The sequence below is a fragment of the Panulirus ornatus genome, chromosome 56 (assembly GCF_036320965.1).
Source record: "Panulirus ornatus isolate Po-2019 chromosome 56, ASM3632096v1, whole genome shotgun sequence".
Lineage (NCBI taxonomy): Eukaryota > Metazoa > Arthropoda > Malacostraca > Decapoda > Palinuridae > Panulirus > Panulirus ornatus.
In genome coordinates this window covers 29,828,883-29,847,419 of record NC_092279.1, presented here as the reverse complement: position 1 = coordinate 29,847,419, position 18,537 = coordinate 29,828,883, and the positions used below count along the sequence as shown (strand labels likewise).

At 41.7% G+C, this 18,537-nt stretch overlaps 1 protein-coding gene across 1 annotated transcript in view; it reads left to right on the top strand.

Moving 5' to 3' along the window:
- The window catches only part of LOC139766042 (structural maintenance of chromosomes protein 6-like), a 353,590-nt gene that overhangs the window by 133,124 nt on the left and 201,929 nt on the right, over positions 1-18,537 (top strand). The window contains exon 9 of the mRNA XM_071694167.1: positions 14,135-14,270. Within this exon, the coding sequence (XP_071550268.1) occupies positions 14,135-14,270 (136 nt within the window). The remainder of the gene's footprint in view (positions 1-14,134; positions 14,271-18,537) is intronic.

Here is an 18,537-nt window from a genome sequence, read left to right as displayed (position 1 = left end):
AAAGTATAATAAAAAAATAAAAAAAATAAATATCTCTCTTACCCTTTCATTACTTACTCGATCAGTCACCTCACACCACATCTTGTCCTCAAACATCTCATTTCCAACACATCCACCCTGATCTACACAACCCTATCTATAGCCCATGCCTCACAACCATATAACATTGTTGGAACAACTATTCCTTCAAATATACCCATTTTTGCTCTCTGAGATAACATTCTCGCCTTCCACACATTCTTCAATGCTCCCAGAACCTTCGCCCCCTTCCCCACCCTGTGACTCACTTCCACGTCCATGGTTCCATCCTCTGCCAAATCCACTTCCAGATATCTAAAACACTTCACTTTCTCCAGTTTTTCTCCATTCAAACTTACCTCCCAGTTGACTTGTCCCTCAACCCTACTGTACCTAATAACCTTGCTCTTATTCACATTTACTCTCATCTTTATTCTTTCACACACTTTACCAAACTCAGTCACCAGCTTCTGCAGTTTCTCATCCAAATCAGCCACCAGCGCTGTATCATCAGTGAACAGCAACTGACTCACTTCCAAAGCTCTCTCATCCCCAACAAACTGCATACTTGCTCCCCTCACCAAAACTCTTGCATTTACCTCCCTAACAACCCCATCCATAAACAAATTACTCAACCATGGAGACATCACACACCCCTGCCGCAAACCAACATTCACTGGGTACCATTAACTTTCCTCTCTTCCTACTCGCACACTTTCCTTACATCCTCGATAAAAACTTTTCACTGCTTCTAGCAACTTATTACCCACTCCATATACTCTTAATACCTTCCTCAGAGCATCTCTATCAACTCTATCATATGCCTTCTCCAGATCCATAAATGCTACATACAAATCCATTTGTTTTTCTAAGTATTTCTCACGTACATTCATCAAAGCAAACACCTGATCCACAAATCCTCTACTACTTCTGAAACCACACTGCTCTTCCCTAATCTGATGCTCTGTACATGCGGTCACCCTCTCAATCAATAACCTCCCATTTAATTTCCCAGGAATACTTAACAAACTTATACCTCTGTAATTTGAACACTCGCCTTTATCCCCTTTGCCTTTGTACATTGCACTATGCGTGCATTCTGCCAATCCTCGGGCACTTCACCATGAACCATGAAGAATGTATGTAAGATATACTTTGAAAAACAAATGGATTTGTATGTAGCATTTATGGATCTAGAGAAGGCATATGATAGAGTTGATAGAGATGCTCTTTGGAAGGTATTAAGAGTATATGCTGTGGGAGGTAAGTTGCTTGAAGCAGTGAAAAGTTTTTATCGAGGATGTAAGGCATGTGTATGAGTAGGAAGAGAGGAAAGTGATTAGTTTCCAGTGAATGTCGGTTTGCGGCAGGGGTGCATGATGTCTCCATGGTTGTTTGATAAGTTTATGGATGGGATTGTAAGGGAGGTGAATGCAAGAATTTTGGAAAGAGGAGGAAGTATGCAGTCTGTTGTGGATGAGAGTCAGTTGTTGTTTGCTGATGATACAGCACTGGTTGCTGATCCGGGTGAGAGACTGCAAAAGTTGGTGACTGAGTTTGGTAAAGTGTGTGAAAGAAGAAAGCTGAGAGTAAATGTGAATAAGAGCAAGGATACTAGGTTTGGTATGGAAGTGGAAGTGAGTGAGAGGGTGGGGGAGGGGGATGAAGGTTCTGGGAGCGTTGAAGAATGTGTGGAAGGTGAGAACATTTTCTTGGAGAGCAAAAATAGGAATGTTTGAAAGAATAGTGGTTCCAACAATGTTATATGGTTGTGAGGCATGGGCTATAGATAGGGCTGTGTGGAGAAGGATGGATGTGTTGGAAATGAGATGTTTGAGGACAATATGTGGTGTGAGGTGGTTTGATTCAGTAAGTATATAAAGGGTAAGAGAGATGTGTGGTTATAAAAAGAGTGTGGTTGAGAGAGCAGAAGAGGGTGTATTGAAATGGTTTGGTCACATGGAGAGAATATGTGAGGAATGATTGACAAAGAGGATATATGTGTCAGAGGTGGAGGGAACGAGGAGAATTGGGAGACCATATTGGAGGTGGAAGGATGGAGTGAAAAAGAAGTTGAGCGATCGGGGCCTGAACATACAGGAGGGTGAAAGGCCTCTAAGGAATATAGTGAATTGGAACGATGTGGTATACCGGGGTGGATGTGCTGTCACTGGATTGAACCAGGGCATGTGAAGCGTTAGGGGTAAACCATGGAAAGTTTTGTGGGGCCTGGATGTGGAGGGGAAGCTGTGGTTTTGGTGCATTATACATGAGAGCTAGAGACTGAGTGTGAATGAATGTGGCCTTTGTTGTCTTTTCCTAGCGCTACCTCGCATGCGTGCGAGGGGAGGGGTTTGTCATATCATGTGTGGCAGGGTGGCGATGGGAATGAATATAGAAAGGAAGTATGAATTATGCACTTGTGTGTGTTTGTATATGTCTGTATATGTATATTATTTTATATTTATATATTATACTTTGTCGCTGTCTCCCGCATTTGCGAGGTAGCGCAAGGAAACAGACGAAAGAAATGGCCCAACCCCCCCCCCCCCCCATACACATGTATATACATACGTCCACACACGCAAATATACATACCTACACAGCTTTCCATGGTTTACCCCAGACGCTTCACATGCCTTGATTCAATCCACTGACAGCACGTCAACCCCGGTATACCACATCGCTCCAATTCACTCTATTCCTTGCCCTCCTTTCACCCTCCTGCATGTTCAGGCCCCGGTCACACAAAATCTTTTTCACTCCATCTTTCCACCTCCAATTTGGTCTTCCTCTTCTCCTCGTTCCCTCCACCTCCGACACATATATCCTCTTGGTCAATCTTTCCTCACTCATTCTCTCCATGTGCCCAAACCACTTCAAAACACCCTCTTCTGCTCTCTCAACCACGCTCTTTTTATTTCCACACATCTCTCTTACCCTTACGTTACTCACTCGATCAAACCACCTCACACCACACATTGTCCTCAAACATCTCATTTCCAGCACATCCATCCTCCTGGGCACAACTCTATCCATAGCCCACGCCTCGCAACCATACAACATTGTTGGAACCACTATTCCTTCAAACATACCCATTTTTGCTTTCCGAGATAATGTTCTCGACTTCCACACATTCTTCAAGGCCCCCAGAATTTTCGCCCCCTCCCCCACCCTATGATCCACTTCCGCTTCCATGGTTCCATCCGCTGCCAGATCCACTCCCAGATATCTAAAACACTTCACTTCCTCCAGTTTTTCTCCATTCAAACTCACCTCCCAATTGACTTGACCCTCAACCCTACTGTACCTAATAACCTTGCTCTTATTCACATTTACTCTTAACTTTCTTCTTCCACACACTTTACCAAACTCAGTCACCAGCTTCTGCAGTTTCTCACATGAATCAGCCACCAGCGCTGTATCATCAGCGAACAACAACTGACTCACTTCCCAAGCTCTCTCATCCCCAACAGACTTCATACTTGCCCCTTTTTCCAAAACTCTTGCATTTACATCCCTAACAACCCCATCCATAAACAAATTAAACAACCATGGAGACATCACACACCCCTTCCGCAAACCTACATTCACTGAGAACCAATCACTTTCCTCTCTTCCTACACGTACACATGCCTTACATCCTCGATAAAAACTTTTCACTGCTTCTAACAACTTTCCTCCCACACCATATATTCTTAATACCTTCCACAGAGCATCTCTATCAACTCTATCATATGCCTTCTCCAGATCCATAAATGCTACATACAAATCCATTTGCTTTTCTAAGTATTTCTCACATACATTCTTCAAAGCAAACACCTGATCCACACATCCTCTACCACTTCTGAAACCACACTGCTCTTCCCCAATCTGATGCTCTGTACATGCCTTCACCCTCTCAATCAATACCATCGCATATAATTTCCCAGGAATACTCAACAAACTTATACCTCTGTAATTTGAGCACTCACTCTTATCCCCTTTGCCTTTGTACAATGGCACTATGCACGCATTCCGCCAATCCTCAGGCACCTCACCATGAGTCATACATACATTAAATAACCTTACCAACCAGTCAACAATACAGTCACCCCCTTTTTTAATAAATTCCACTGCAATACCATCCAAACCTGCTGCCTTGCCAGCTTTCATCTTCCGCAAAGCTTTCACTACCTCTTCTCTGTTTACCAAATCATTTTCCCTAACCCTCTCACTTTGCACACCACCTCGACCAAAACACCCTATATCTGCCACTCTATCATCACCCCTGGGGATAGGGGTGAAAGAATACTTCCCACGTGTTCCTCGCGTGTCGTAGAAAGCGACTGGAGGGGACGGGAGCGGGGGGCCAGAAATCCTCCCCTCCTTGTATTAACTTTCTAAAATGGGAAACAGAAGGAGTCACGCGGGGAGTGCTCATCCTCCTCGAAGGCTCAGAGTGGGGTGCCTAAATGTGTGTGGATGTAACCAAGATGTGAAAAAAGGAGAGATAGGTAGTATGTTTGAGGAAAGGAACCTGGATGTTTTGGCTCTGAGTGAAACGAAGCTCAAGGGTAAAGGGGAAGAGTGGTTTGGGAATGTCTGGGGAGTAAAGTCAGGGGTTAGTGAGAGGACAAGAGCAAGGGAAGGAGTAGCAATACTCCTGAAACAGGAGTTGTGGGAGTATGTGATAGAGTGTAAGAAAGTAAATTCTCGATTAATATGGGTAAAACTGAAAGTTGATGGAGAGAGGTGGGTGATTATTGGTGCATATGCACCTGGGCATGAGAAGAAAGATCATGAGAGGCAAGTGTTTTGGGAGCAGCTGAATGAGTGTGTTAGTGGTTTTGATGCACGAGACCGGGTTATAGTGATGTGTGATTTGAATGCAAAGGTGAGTTATGTGGCAGTTGAGGGAATAATTGGTATACATGGGGTGTTCAGTGTAGTAAATGGAAATGGTGAAGAGCTTGTAGATTTATGTGCTGAAAAAGGACTGATGATTGGGAATACCTGGTTTAAAAAGCGAGATATACATAAGTGTACTTATGTAAGTAGGAGAGATGGCCAGAGAGCGTTATTGGATTACGTGTTAATTGACAGGCGTGCGAAAGAGAGACTTTTGGATGTTAATGTGCTGAGAGGTGCAACTGGAGGGATGTCTGATCATTATCTTGTGGAGGCTAAGGTGAAGATTTGTATGGGTTTTCAGAAAAGAAGAGTGAATGTTGGGGTGAAGAGGGTGGTGAGAGTAAGTGAGCTTGGGAAGGAGACCTGTGTGAGGAAGTACCAGGAGAGACTGAGTACAGAATGGAAAAAGGTGAGAACAATGGAAGTAAGGGGAGTGGGGGAGGAATGGGATGTATTTAGGGAATCAGTGATGGATTGCGCAAAAGATGCTTGTGGCATGAGAAGAGTGGGAGGTGGGTTGATTAGAAAGGGTAGTGAGTGGTGGGATGAAGAAGTAAGAGTATTAGTGAAAGAGAAGAGAGAGGCATTTGGACGATTTTTGCAGGGAAAAAATGCAATTGAGTGGAAGATGTATAAAAGAAAGAGACAGGAGGTCAAGAGAAAGGTGCAAGAGGTGAAAAAAAGGGCAAATGAGAGTTGGGGTGAGAGAGTATCATTAAATTTTAGGGAGAATAAAAAGATGTTCTGGAAGGAGGTAAATAGGGTGCGTAAGACAAGGGAGCAAATGGGAACTTCAGTGAAGGGCGCAAATGGGGAGGTGATAACAAGTAGTGGTGATGTGAGAAGGGGATGGAGTGAGTATTTTGAAGGTTTGTTGAATGTGTATGATGATGATATGTATATATATATATATATTTTTTTTTTTTTTATACTTTGTCGCTGTCTCCCGCGTTTGCGAGGTAGCGCAAGGAAACAGACGAAAGAAATGGCCCAACCCCCCCCATACACATGTACATACACACGTCCACACACGCAAATATACATACCTACACAGCTTTCCATGGTTTACCCCGGACGCTTCACATGCCTTGATTCAATCCACTGACAGCACGTCAACCCCTGTATACCACATCGCTCCAATTCACTCTATTCCTTGCCCTCCTTTCACCCTCCTGCATGTTCAGGCCGCGATCACACAAAATCCTTTTCACTCCATCTTTCCACCTCCAATTTGGTCTCCCTCTTCTCCTCGTTCCCTCCACCTCCGACACATATATCCTCTTGGTCAATCTTTCCTCACTCATTCTCTCCATGTGCCCAAACCATTTCAAAACACCCTCTTCTGCTCTCTCAACCACGCTCTTTTTATTTCCACACATCTCTCTTACCCTTACGTTACTTACTCGATCAAACCACCTCACACCACACATTGTCCTCAAACATCTCATTTCCAGCACATCCATCCTCCTGCGCACAACTCTATCCATAGCCCACGCCTCGCAACCATACAACATTGTTGGAACTACTATTGCTTCAAACATACCCATTTTTGCTTTCCGGGATAATGTTCTCGACTTCCACACATTTTTCAAGGCTCCCAAAATTTTCGCCCCCTCCCCCACCCTATGATCCACTTCCGCTTCCATGGTTCCATCCGCTGACAGATCCACTCCCAGATATCTAAAACACTTCACTTCCTCCAGTTTTTCACCATTCAAACTCACCTCCCAATTGACTTGACCCTCAACCCTACTGTACCTAATAACCTTGCTCTTATTCACATTTACTCTTAACTTTCTTCTTCCACACACTTTACCAAACTCCGTCACCAGCTTCTGCAGTTTCTCACATGAATCCGCCACCAGCGCTGTATCATCAGCGAACAACAACTGACTCACTTCCCAAGCTCTCTCATCCCCAACAGACTTCATACTTGCCCCTCTTTCCAAGACTCTTGCATTTACCTCCCTAACAACCCCATCCATAAACAAATTAAACAACCATGGAGACATCACACACCCCTGCCGCAAACCTACATTCACTGAGAACCAATCACTTTCCTCTCTTCCTACACGTACACATGCCTTACATCCTCGATAAAAACTTTTCACTGCTTCTAACAACTTGCCTCCCACACCATATATTCTTAATACCTTCCACAGAGCATCTCTATCAACTCTATCATATGCCTTCTCCAGATCCATAAATGCTACATACAAATCCATTTGCTTTTCTAAGTATTTCTCACATATATTCTTCAAAGCAAACACCTGATCCACACATCCTCTACCACTTCTGAAACCACACTGCTCTTCCCCAATCTGATGCTCTGTACATGCCTTCACCCTCTCAATCAATACCCTCCCATATAATTTACCAGGAATACTCAACAAACTTATACCTCTGTAATTTGAGCACTCACTCTTATCCCCTGTATATGTTGAAATGTATAGGTATGTATATGTGCGTGTGTGGACATGTATGTATATACATGTGTATGTGGGTGGGTTGGGCCATTCTTTCATCTGTTTCCTTGCGCTACCAAGCTAGCGTGGGAGACAGCGACAAAGTATTATGATGATAATAGTAATAAAACGTTGAAATTTATAGGTATGTATGTGTGTGTGTGTGTTCGTTTATGTATATACATGTGTCTGTGGGTGGGTTGGGCCATTCTTTCATCTATTTCCTTGCACTTCCTTGCTAACACATGAGACAGCGACCAATTGTAATATAACTATTATTATCATTATTGTTATTATCATTACTGAGAGAGCTGAAGAGGTGCTGAAATGGTTTTAACATATTGAGAGAATAAGTGAGGAGAGGTTGACAAAGAGAATATATGTTTCAGAAGTAGAAGCAACAATGGGAAGGGAGAGACCATACTGGCGATTAAAGGATGGAGCGAAAAAGATTTTTGAGTGATTGGGTCCTGAATGCTCAATACAGGAGGGTGAAAGGCATGAATGGGTTAGAGTTATTTGGAACGGAGTGATGTATTGAAGGTGATGTGCTGTCTTTTGATTGAATTATGGCATAAGCAGCAAAGGGAAACCATAGGAAAGTCTGTGGGACCTGGTTTTGTATAGGGGGCTGTGGTTTCGGTGCCTTTCACATGACAACTAGAGAATGAATTTGAATTAATGATGCCTTTCTATCTGTTCCTGGTGCTACCTTCCCTCCTTTGAACATTCTCATCTTTAGTGTATGCCTGTCATTCATACATCGTTGGGACTACTATACCTTACATACCCATATTTTCCCCCTGAATAACAACCTCTCTTTCTACACAATCCACAATGCCCCCTCGCCCACCTTATTACTCATTTTCTTTCTTGTTTCCATTCACTGTTATGTCCACTCCCAGTTATCTGAAACATTCCACTTTCTCCAGATTTTCACCACTTACACTCACCCTGACTGACTTGTCTCTCTGCTCTGCAAAACCTAATGACCATGCTTTTATTCACAGTTTCTCCTCCTTTTACACACTTTCCCAAACTCAAACACCAACTCATGCAGTTTCTCTCAAATTTGCCACCAGTACTGTGTCATCAGTAAATAACAACAAGTTCATAAACTTGTGGCAGCATTTCTACATGCAGTCAGCTAGGCTTATTGAGGATGGACTAAACCTGAATGAAAAGGGAGCTGCACATTTTGGTAAGCTTCTTAGTGAGTTTACATGTGTATTTTGGTAAAAAAGATGAAGGCTGTTTGGAGCAGACCCATTCCCTGTATAAGTTCTTATTGAACTAGGTCTCAGTCACATCTAGAAATATTTTAGCACTTAGAGTGTACGGAATATAATTTCAGAGTTAGGGACATCATTAGAGGGAAATTTTATGATTACTATTATTAATGTAGTTTAGACATGAACAATAGAGAGTTCCTCACTAGATATACAGTTCCAGGATACACTTTGTTTGATAGGGATTTTGGAAGTAAAGAAAGCAGTAGTTTCTTGCTCATTTAAATCCCATGATGAAAAATGTTGTATTAGTGAGAATGTTGAATTCATTTTCAGAGAGATTAAAGATAATGTCCATAAGAGAATAACAGTAGGACTAGCTTATAGGCTCCCACACAGACACCAGATGTATTTAAAAGATTTTATGATCAGTTAATAGAAATTTGTATTGAATAAGTTTCTGTCATGATAGAAGATTTTAACATACCATATTCTAATAGAGGGGAATTCCTTCCAGAAGCTCCAGATGTGAACCCTACCTAAATTTGCTTGATAGTGCCTGAATCCTATCAGTTGAGAAACTTACTTGCAACTAGTATCTGTTAGATTTGATTACAACTACAATGAGGATCTTGTTAAGAATGATTGAACTGGAGAAGAGTTTGGGACAATTGATCACCAATAAGTTACTTTTTTAGGTTACTTTTAACACTGTATGTGATGTTGGTCATTATGATTAGATTTGCAAATTTTAATGATCTTCGCATTGCTCTTGACAGGCAGACCTACCCTTCGTCATTCTATTATGGTCAATGAAAGTGGCATTAACATAGCTTGGAAAAGCTTCATTAAAACTTTTACATCTGTAAGGGAGTATATGTGTCAGTAAACGGCCTGTTTCTAAACCTTAGCCAAGATGGTGGAATGGTGAAATAAGAAACTCAAAGAGACCAGTAACCAGATTACTCTTATTTTTTTTTTTTATTATTATACATAATCGCTACCTCGCAAACGCGGGAGACAGCGACAAAGCACAAAAAAAAAAAAAATAATCACTGTTTCCTGTGTCAGTGAGGTAGCGCCAGGAAACAGACAAAGAATGGCCCATCCACTCATATACACATATATGTACGTAAGCGCCCACATATGCACATATACATATCAACATATGTATACACATACACAGACAGACATACACACAGACACTTGTTCATATTCATACTTATGTATCTGTATTTGTAATTGAAGACACAAGTAGTGTCTCATTGATATGAGAGGAAAATTTTTTGCAACAAATTTACATGAAAGCTGAAGACATACTATCAGCAATAAGCCGAATAATCTATCTATCTGTATATATCTCTGACACCTGTGCCCTCTGGGAGCTCCCATCAAGGGGGTGGCCACGCAAAAGAGTCTTCACTTACTCCTGTCCTTAATGCCCTCCCTCACATGTATTCTTCCAGTATTCTTCCACTCTACTTTTCCTTGTCATAGGTGGTCTCCCTCTTATAGTAATCCCTTTAGTAATAGTCTTATCATACACTCTCCTCGTAAACCCCTTGTCTTGGAATCTTTCCACATTCCTAAACCACCTCAAAGTATTATATTTCATCCACTCTACTACAACAGTTCTTTCCTTTTGCATTCCCTGCCATACCAGCTCTCTCATACACCCCTGCATTTCTTTCTTCATAACATCTAGTCATACCACATGTAGTCATACCACATGTTCCTCTTAAAAAGCTCATTTCCACAGCCTGGATTCTTGACCTCTATGACTAATTCCATATCCATTTTTCAGCTGCATAGGTCAAGGTTGAAAGGATTATGCTGCCCTTCATCATTAATTCATGTCCATGCTTACATCTTTACCCTTCATCATTCTGTTTTGGGACTCAGTGACTCTTCTACCCTGTACTGTTCTCTCCCTTTTCTCTCCTTCCATGTCAACAAACTTTCCCAAGATAGCTCCCAAATACTAGATTCTGTCATCTCTTCTATGCTATTTCTCCATATTTGTCCACCTTCATCCATTCCTCGCACCACCCTGCCTCTGGAAACAGCATTGCCACTCTCTGTGTCAGTGAGGTAGCGCCAGGAAATGGATGAAGAAAGACCACATCCGCTCACATTCATTCTCTAGCTTTCATGTGTAATGCACCTAAACCACAGCTCCTCATCCACATCCAGGCCCCACAGACCTTTCCATGGTTTACTTTAGGTGTTTCACATGCCCTGCTTCAGTCCATCGACAGCACGTTGACCCTAGTATAACACATCGTTCCAATTCGCTCTATTCTGTGCATTTCTTTCACCCTCCTGCATGTTCAGACCCCAGTCATTTAAAATCTTTTTCATTCCATCCTTTCACATCCAATTTGGTCTCCTGCTTCTCCTTGTTCCCTCCACTTCTGACATGTATATCCTTTTTATCAACCTTTCCTCACTAATTCTCTCCATATGTCCAAACCACTTCAACCCACCCTCTTCTGCTCTCTCAACCACACTCTTTTTATTACCACACATCTCTCTTACCCTTTTATTGCTTACTCAATCAAACCACCTCACACCACATATTGTCCTCAAACATTTCTTTTCCAACTCCTCCTCCCTCCTCTGCATAATCCTGGGAAGTTATATGGGAGAGTATTGATTGAGAGGGTAAAGGCATTTACAGAGCATCAGACTGGGGAGGAGCAGTATGGTTTCAGAAGTAGTAGTAGTAGTAGTAGAGAATGTGTGAGAAATACCCAGAAAAACAGATGTATTTGTATGTAGCATTTATGAATCTGGAGAGGGCATATGATAGGGTTGATAGAGATGCTTTGTGGAAGGTCTTATGAGTTTATGATGTGGGAGGTAAGCTGCTAGAAGCAGTGAAAAGTTTTTACCAAAGATGTAAGGCACATGTATGAGTAGGAAGAGAGGAGAGTGATTGGTTCTCAGTGAAGGTTGGTCGGCTGCAGGGCTGTGTGATGTTCCCACGGTTGTTTTAATTTGTTTATGGCTGGGATGGTTAGGGAGGTAAACGTAGGAGTTTTAGAGAGAGAGGCGAGGATGCAGTCTGTTGGGGATGAGAGAGCCTGGGAAATGAATCAGTTGTTGTTCGCCACTGATACAACTCTGGTGGCTGGTTCGAGTGAGAAACTGCAGAGGTTGGTGACTGAGTTTGGAAAAGTGTGTGAAAGGAGAAAGTTGAAAGTAAATATGAATAAGAGCAAGGTTATTAGGTTCATTAGGGTTGAGAGACATGGTAATTGGGATGTAAGTTTGAATGGAAAAAAATTGGAGGATGTAGCCATTAGGAAGATTAGGTAGGAGCCTCTGCAAACACTGCGCTAGACTTGCCCTCTGCCACTGGCATTTTAAGGGTGGGGCACTGAAGGTCAAGAGGCAGCACTGGAGTTATTTAGTTATTGAGACTGTTGTAGTGGCCACCCCTTTGAGGGAGTTCCAGTTGGAACAGGCATCAGAGATATAGATAGATAGATTATACCTGGGGATAGGGGAGAAAGAATACTTCTTACGTATTCCCTGCGTGTCGTAGAAGGTGACTAAAAGGGGAGGGAGCGGGGGGGGCTGGAAATCCTCCCCACTTGTTTTTTTTTAATTTTCCAAAAGAAGGAACAGAGAAGGGGGCCAGGTGACGATATTCCCTCAGAGGCCCAGTCCTCTGTTCTTAACACTACCTTGCTAACGCGGGAAATGGTGATTAGTTTGAAAGAAAAGATAGATAGATAGATAGATAGATAGATAGATAGATAGAATATCCTTACCAACCAACCAACAACACAGTCACCCCCTTTCTTAATAAATTGAACTGCAGTACCATTCACTGGGAAGGTGAGTGAGGTAAATGTAAAAGTCTTGGATAGAGGGTTGTTTATGCAATTTGTAGGGAATGGTGTGACCTGAGAAATTATTCATTTGTAGTTTGCTGATGACACCACTGGTAATAGATTCGAGTGAGAAACTGCAGAGGTTAGTGACTGAATTTGTATGGGTGTGTGAAAAGAGGAAGTTGAGACTAAATGTGAATCACAGGAAGGTTATTAGATTTAGTAGGGTAGAGGGACAGGCTCTGGCACCTATATCCTCTTTGTCAACCTCTCCATACTCATTTTCTCCATACCAAACCATTTCAGCACACCCGCTTTAGCTCTCTTAGCTACACTCTTTTTATAACTACACTTCTGTCTTACCCCATTATTGATTACTCAGTGAAACCACCTAATACATGTACAGTCCTCAAAATATTTATTTCCAACACTTACACGGGACTACTGTACCTTAAATACAGTAGATCTATTTATATCTCTGATGCCTGTTCCCTCCAAGGGAGTGTCCATGGCAGTAGCCTCCATAACTAATGAATGCTAGTGCAGCCTCTTAGCCTTTAGTACCTCACCCTTTACAGGCCACTGGCAGAGAGCATCTCTTAGTGCAGTGTTTGCAGAGGCTCTTACCTAATGTTCCTACTGACTACTTCTACCTTATGTGTCTACTTAATGTTCCAACCAACTACTTCTACCTTATGTTCATGCCTAATGTTCCTGCCTATAAATTCTACCTAATAATTCTTTCTAAATGTTCTTACCTACTACATCTGTTTATTTCTCCTACCATTTTGCCAAAAGGCAGGGCAAGTGCTTAGTGCTTACCACAGGAAAATCTAGTTATGAAGAATAATTTGTTTTAGTTAAGTGTTATGTGTGACAAGGAGAGATTATATGTTTGAGGACAGAATGCCAGTAGTCCATGTGTGGATGAGGCTGAGAGAAAAGACAGCTTCCTGGGTCAGAGGAATGCAACTTGACAAACGCTGAAATGCTTTCTCACTACACAACCGTCACTAACCCTCCGATACCCAGGCGGGTGGTACTGGTAATATACCTACCTAATTGTTAGTTACCTATCAGCTGCTACCTACTATACCTTCAGATATATCCATTTTTGCCCTCCCAGATAACTTCTCTTCCCACTTATTCTTCAAAACTTGCAGAACCTTTTCCCCCCTCACCCACCTTAACACTTACTTCTGCTGCCTTGGTTCCATTTGCTGTCATGTCCACTTAGGTATCTAAAACACCTCACTTCCTCCAAATATTCTCTATTCAAACTCATGTCCCAACTAACCTATCCTTCTGCCCTGCTAAACATCATAACCTTGCATGTATTCTCATTTACTCTCAAATTCCTCCTTTTACATATTCTTCCAAACTCAGACACCAACTTCTGCAGTTTTTCACGTAAAACTACCACCAGTGTTGCATCATCAGCAAACAACAACTTACTCGCATGCCAGTCTCCCCTCTTCCCTTGCAGACTGCATACTCAATCCTTTTTCCAAGACCCTTGCATTTACCTCCCTTACCACCCCTTCTATAAACAAATTGAGCAGCTATAGTGACATCACACATCCCTGACGCAGACCTGCCTTCACTAAGAGCCTCTCGCCCTTCTCTCTACCTACTCACACACATACCTTACATATTATATATCATTGATATGTGTTTTCTCTCTTAGGGACTTGTCACTTGATCTAGAAAACTCAAAAGCACAATTACAAGTACTTAACCAGGAAATACATGATTTACAAGAAAACATACGAAGACTAGAGGATGAAGTTAAGGTATCAACACGGAAACTACTGTGTAATAAGGTACGTTAAAGAAATCATATTTTATGGGATTGAGAACAAAGCTCTTGATTAGCTTAGTAAATAGTTAGTAGACCAGTTGGTTTCAGTCATCTTGGAAAGTACCACCCCTATCCGCAACTATAATGTCTCTCCTTTACCTTCTGTAACTTACAAATTATGGGACAAATTTATTTAACAGAAGGCAAGAATTCTTTGCACTGTAAAACTGAATCTCTTTTGTGTTAAGAGTAAATTGACATTCTGGTAATTTTAGATGACTTGCTTAGCACTTTTACTGTACTTGATTAGCTATACTGTAAGTGTAGTATGATGATACTAAAACATTTGATGAAATAGCATTGAATTCCATATCTAACAGCATCACAGAGAGGGCAGAAGTTGGTGAGAAGAGATGAGATTGTGGCAGATCAGTGAGTGGTGTTTGTGTGTGTGTATGTGTATGTATGTATGTATGTATGGACTAAGTTTACTCTGAGGTCTTGACCCTAAGTTGACTTTCCAGTACAAGTAATTGCTTGCTTTGCAATGTTTCTGAACTGTTTTAGCAATTCAGTAGCTGTACCTACCCGCATTTGAGCTTCTATGACAAAATATTGTCACAGGGAGGACTAGTGCATAACACTTTCCTTGTAGCTTGCTTGGTTAATGATGCTGTTACCCATGGTTTCAATGCTTCAACAATGATTTTCAGTCCTGGATTTTTCTAAGTTATCCATTGAAGCTTGATGTGAAAGTTTTATTGGTCACTTCTGTTATGTTTGTCGTTTTATGGAGTAAAACAGAATTTTTGCTCCAATTTTTTAGTTTGACTCTCATGCATTTTTGTTTGGTATTTTCACTGCTTGGGAATGTGAAAAAGAGTGTAAGGAAGTGAGCCCCATAATGATGTGGGTAAAAACTGAAGAGAGGAGGTGGTGATTATTGGTGCTTATGCAGCTGGAATCAGGAGGACTAAGAGAGGCAAGTGTTTTGAAAGAGCTGAGTGAGCATGGCAGCAGTTCTGATTCAAGGGATCGAGTATTGAGTGGATGATATAGCAGTAGAGGGTATAACATTGGGGTATAGGGTACCCTGTGTTTTATTGAAAATGATTAGCAGCTTTTGGAATTGTTTGCTGAAAAATGACTGGTGATTGGGAATACAGGTTGAGCATCCCTAATCTGAAAATCCGAAATATTCCAAAATCTGAAACTTTTTGAGTGGCAGTTATGTGTGAATAAGTGTAAGAAAATAATTACTTATCAGTAGCATATGAACTCAGAGTCAGGAATGAAGGTGCTGCCTAACAACCACAGATTGTCCTCATTGGCAGCTGAGGTTGTGACACCTTAGCTTTCTGATGGTTCGCTGTTGCACAAACTTTGTTTCATGCACAAAATTGTTAAAAATATTGTATGAATTACCTTCAGGCAATGTGTATATGTAAATGAAACATAAAGGGATTTTTTGTATGGACTTGGGTCCTTTCCCCAAGATATCTCATTTTGTATATGCAAATATTCCAAAATCCAAAACATTTCTGGTTCCAGGCCTTTTGAATAAGGGATACTCGACCTGTAATTGTTGTAAAAAGAGGGACATATAAAAGTGTATGTGGATGAGTAGGGGTGATGGATGATGGTCATTATATGGGTGGAAAGATGGTGGTATAAGTGATTAAGCTTGGAAGAGAGGCTTATGTGAAGAGATCAGGAAAGATTAAGCATTAAATGGAAAAAAAAAGAGTAAATTAAGCAAGTGGAGTGGATGAGGAATGAGAGGTGTATAGGGAAGCACTACTTATGTGTGCGAAAGAAGTGCATGGCACGCAGAAGGAGGTAGGCAGACAGGTTAAAAGAGGGAGTGAGTGGTGGGATGAGGAAGTTAATTTGCTCGTGAAAGAAAAAATAGAGGTTTATGGGCATTTTTTGCAGGGAATAATTGCAAGTGATTGGGGGATCAACAGGAGAAAGCTTCGGGAGGTCTAGAGGAGAGTTTGCAAAAGAGGCAAATGAGAGTTAGGGTGAGCAAGTATCAACAAACTCCAGGGAAAATATGACAGTTTTTTGTTAGAAAAACAAAAGAAAAATTGAGAATATTGGTGAAGGGTAAAATGGGAAGTGGTAAGAGGCAGAAATGAAATGAACAGGAGATGGAGTGAGTATATTGAAGGATTGTTGACTGTGTTTGATGATAGTTGGCAGATGTGGGGTGTATGGGTTAGGGCAAGTTGTGGCAAGTGATTAGGTGAAAAGAGAGGAGGTGGTGAACACTTTGTGTAAGATGAATGTGGCTGGGTGGCTGGAGTGGATATTATTGCAGGTGAATCTCCTAAGAAAGGTGGTGACTGTGTTAGTTAGAATTTTCAGTACATGTATGGACTGTGGTGAGGTGCATGAAGTTTAGCATGTATAATGCGACTTTGTAAAGACAAGAACAAACTTAAATGTTTGAATTATGGAGTGTAGCTGGTAAGTAGTATGGGAGAATGGTGATTGAGTGACTGGTAGCTTACACAGAGAATCAGACTGGGGAGCAGTAATGTGGTTTCAAGATGGTAGAGGATGTGTGGATCATGTATTTGCTTAAAAGAAAGTGTGCGAGAAATACTTATAGAAACAGAAGGATTTGTATATGGCATCTATGGATCTGGAAAAAGTATATGGTAGGGTTGATAGAGATGCCCTTTGGAAGGCATTGTGAATGTATAGTGTGGGAAAATATCTATTTGTAGCAGTGTGGAGTTTTTATTAACAGAGTAAAACTTGTGTATGAGTGGGTTAAGAGGATGGTAAATGGTTTCAGTTGCAGGTGTGTCTGCAGTAGGGTTGTGTAATGTAACCATGGTTTTTTATCTGTTTATGGACAGAGAGGAAGGGAGGTAAACATGAGGGTTTTTGGGAGAAGGGGTGGGTCTGCTATTTGTCAGTGGTAGGAGTGCTTAGGAGGTGAGTTACTCAGTTACTGTTTGATGATGACATTGCACTGGTGGCATATTCAAGTGAGAAACTGCAGGGGTTTGGGAGAGTGTATTAAAGGAGAATTTTTATTTTTTTTTATTATACTTTGTCGCTGTCTCCCGCATTTGCGAGGTAGCGCAAGGAAACAGATGAAAGAAATGGCCCAACCCCCCCCCCCCCATACACATGTATATACATACGTCCACACACGCAAATATACATACCTACACAGCTTTCCATGGTTTACCCCAGACGCTTCACATGCCTTGATTCAATCCACTGACAGCACGTCAACCCCGGTATACCACATCACTCCAATTCACTCTATTCCTTGCCCTCCTTTCACCCTCCTGCATGTTCAGGCCCCGATCACACAAAATCTTTTTCACTCCATCTTTCCACCTCCAATTTGGTCTCCCTCTTCTCCTCGTTCCCTCCACCTCCAACACATATATCCTCTTGGTCAATCTTTCCTCACTCATTCTCTCCATGTGCCCAAACCACTTCAAAACACCCTCTTCTGCTCTCTCAACCACGCTCTTTTTATTTCCAGAGAGTAAATGTGAATGATAGCAAGGTTATTAGGTTTAGCAGACATTGTTAGTTAGCGTGTGAGTTTGAATTGAGAAAACCTGGAGAAAGTGAAGCATTTTAGATGCATGGGAGGATATGGCAGTAAATAGAACCATGGAAGTTATGTGAGCCATTGGATAATGGGCATGTTTGAAGGTGTGGTAGTCTTGACAGTGGTGAATGATGCAAGGCATGGGGTCTAGATGTGAATGTACTGAAGAGGGTCAATGTGTTTGATAATAAATGTTTAAGGACATTATATAGTTTGAGAAGGATTGATTAAATTTTTTTTATTATTATTATTTTGCTTTGTCGCTGTCTCCCGCGTTTGCGAGGTAGCACAAGGAAACAGGCGAAAGAAATGGCACAACCCACCCCCATACACAATGTACACACACACACGCCCACACACGCAAATATACATACCTATACATCTCAATGTACACATATATATACACACACAGACACATACATATATACCCATGCACACAATTCACACTGCCTGCCTCTATCCATTCCCATCGCCACCTCGCCACACATGGAATACCATCCCCCTCCCCCCTCATGTGTGCGAGGTAGCACTAGGAAAAGACAACAAAGGCCCCATTCATTCACACTCAGTCTCCAGCTGTCATGCAATAATGCCCGAAACCACAGCTCCCTTTCCACATCCAGGCCCCACAGAACTTTACATGGTTTACCCCAGACGCTTCACAAGCTCTGATTCAATCCACTGACAGCACATCAACCCCAGT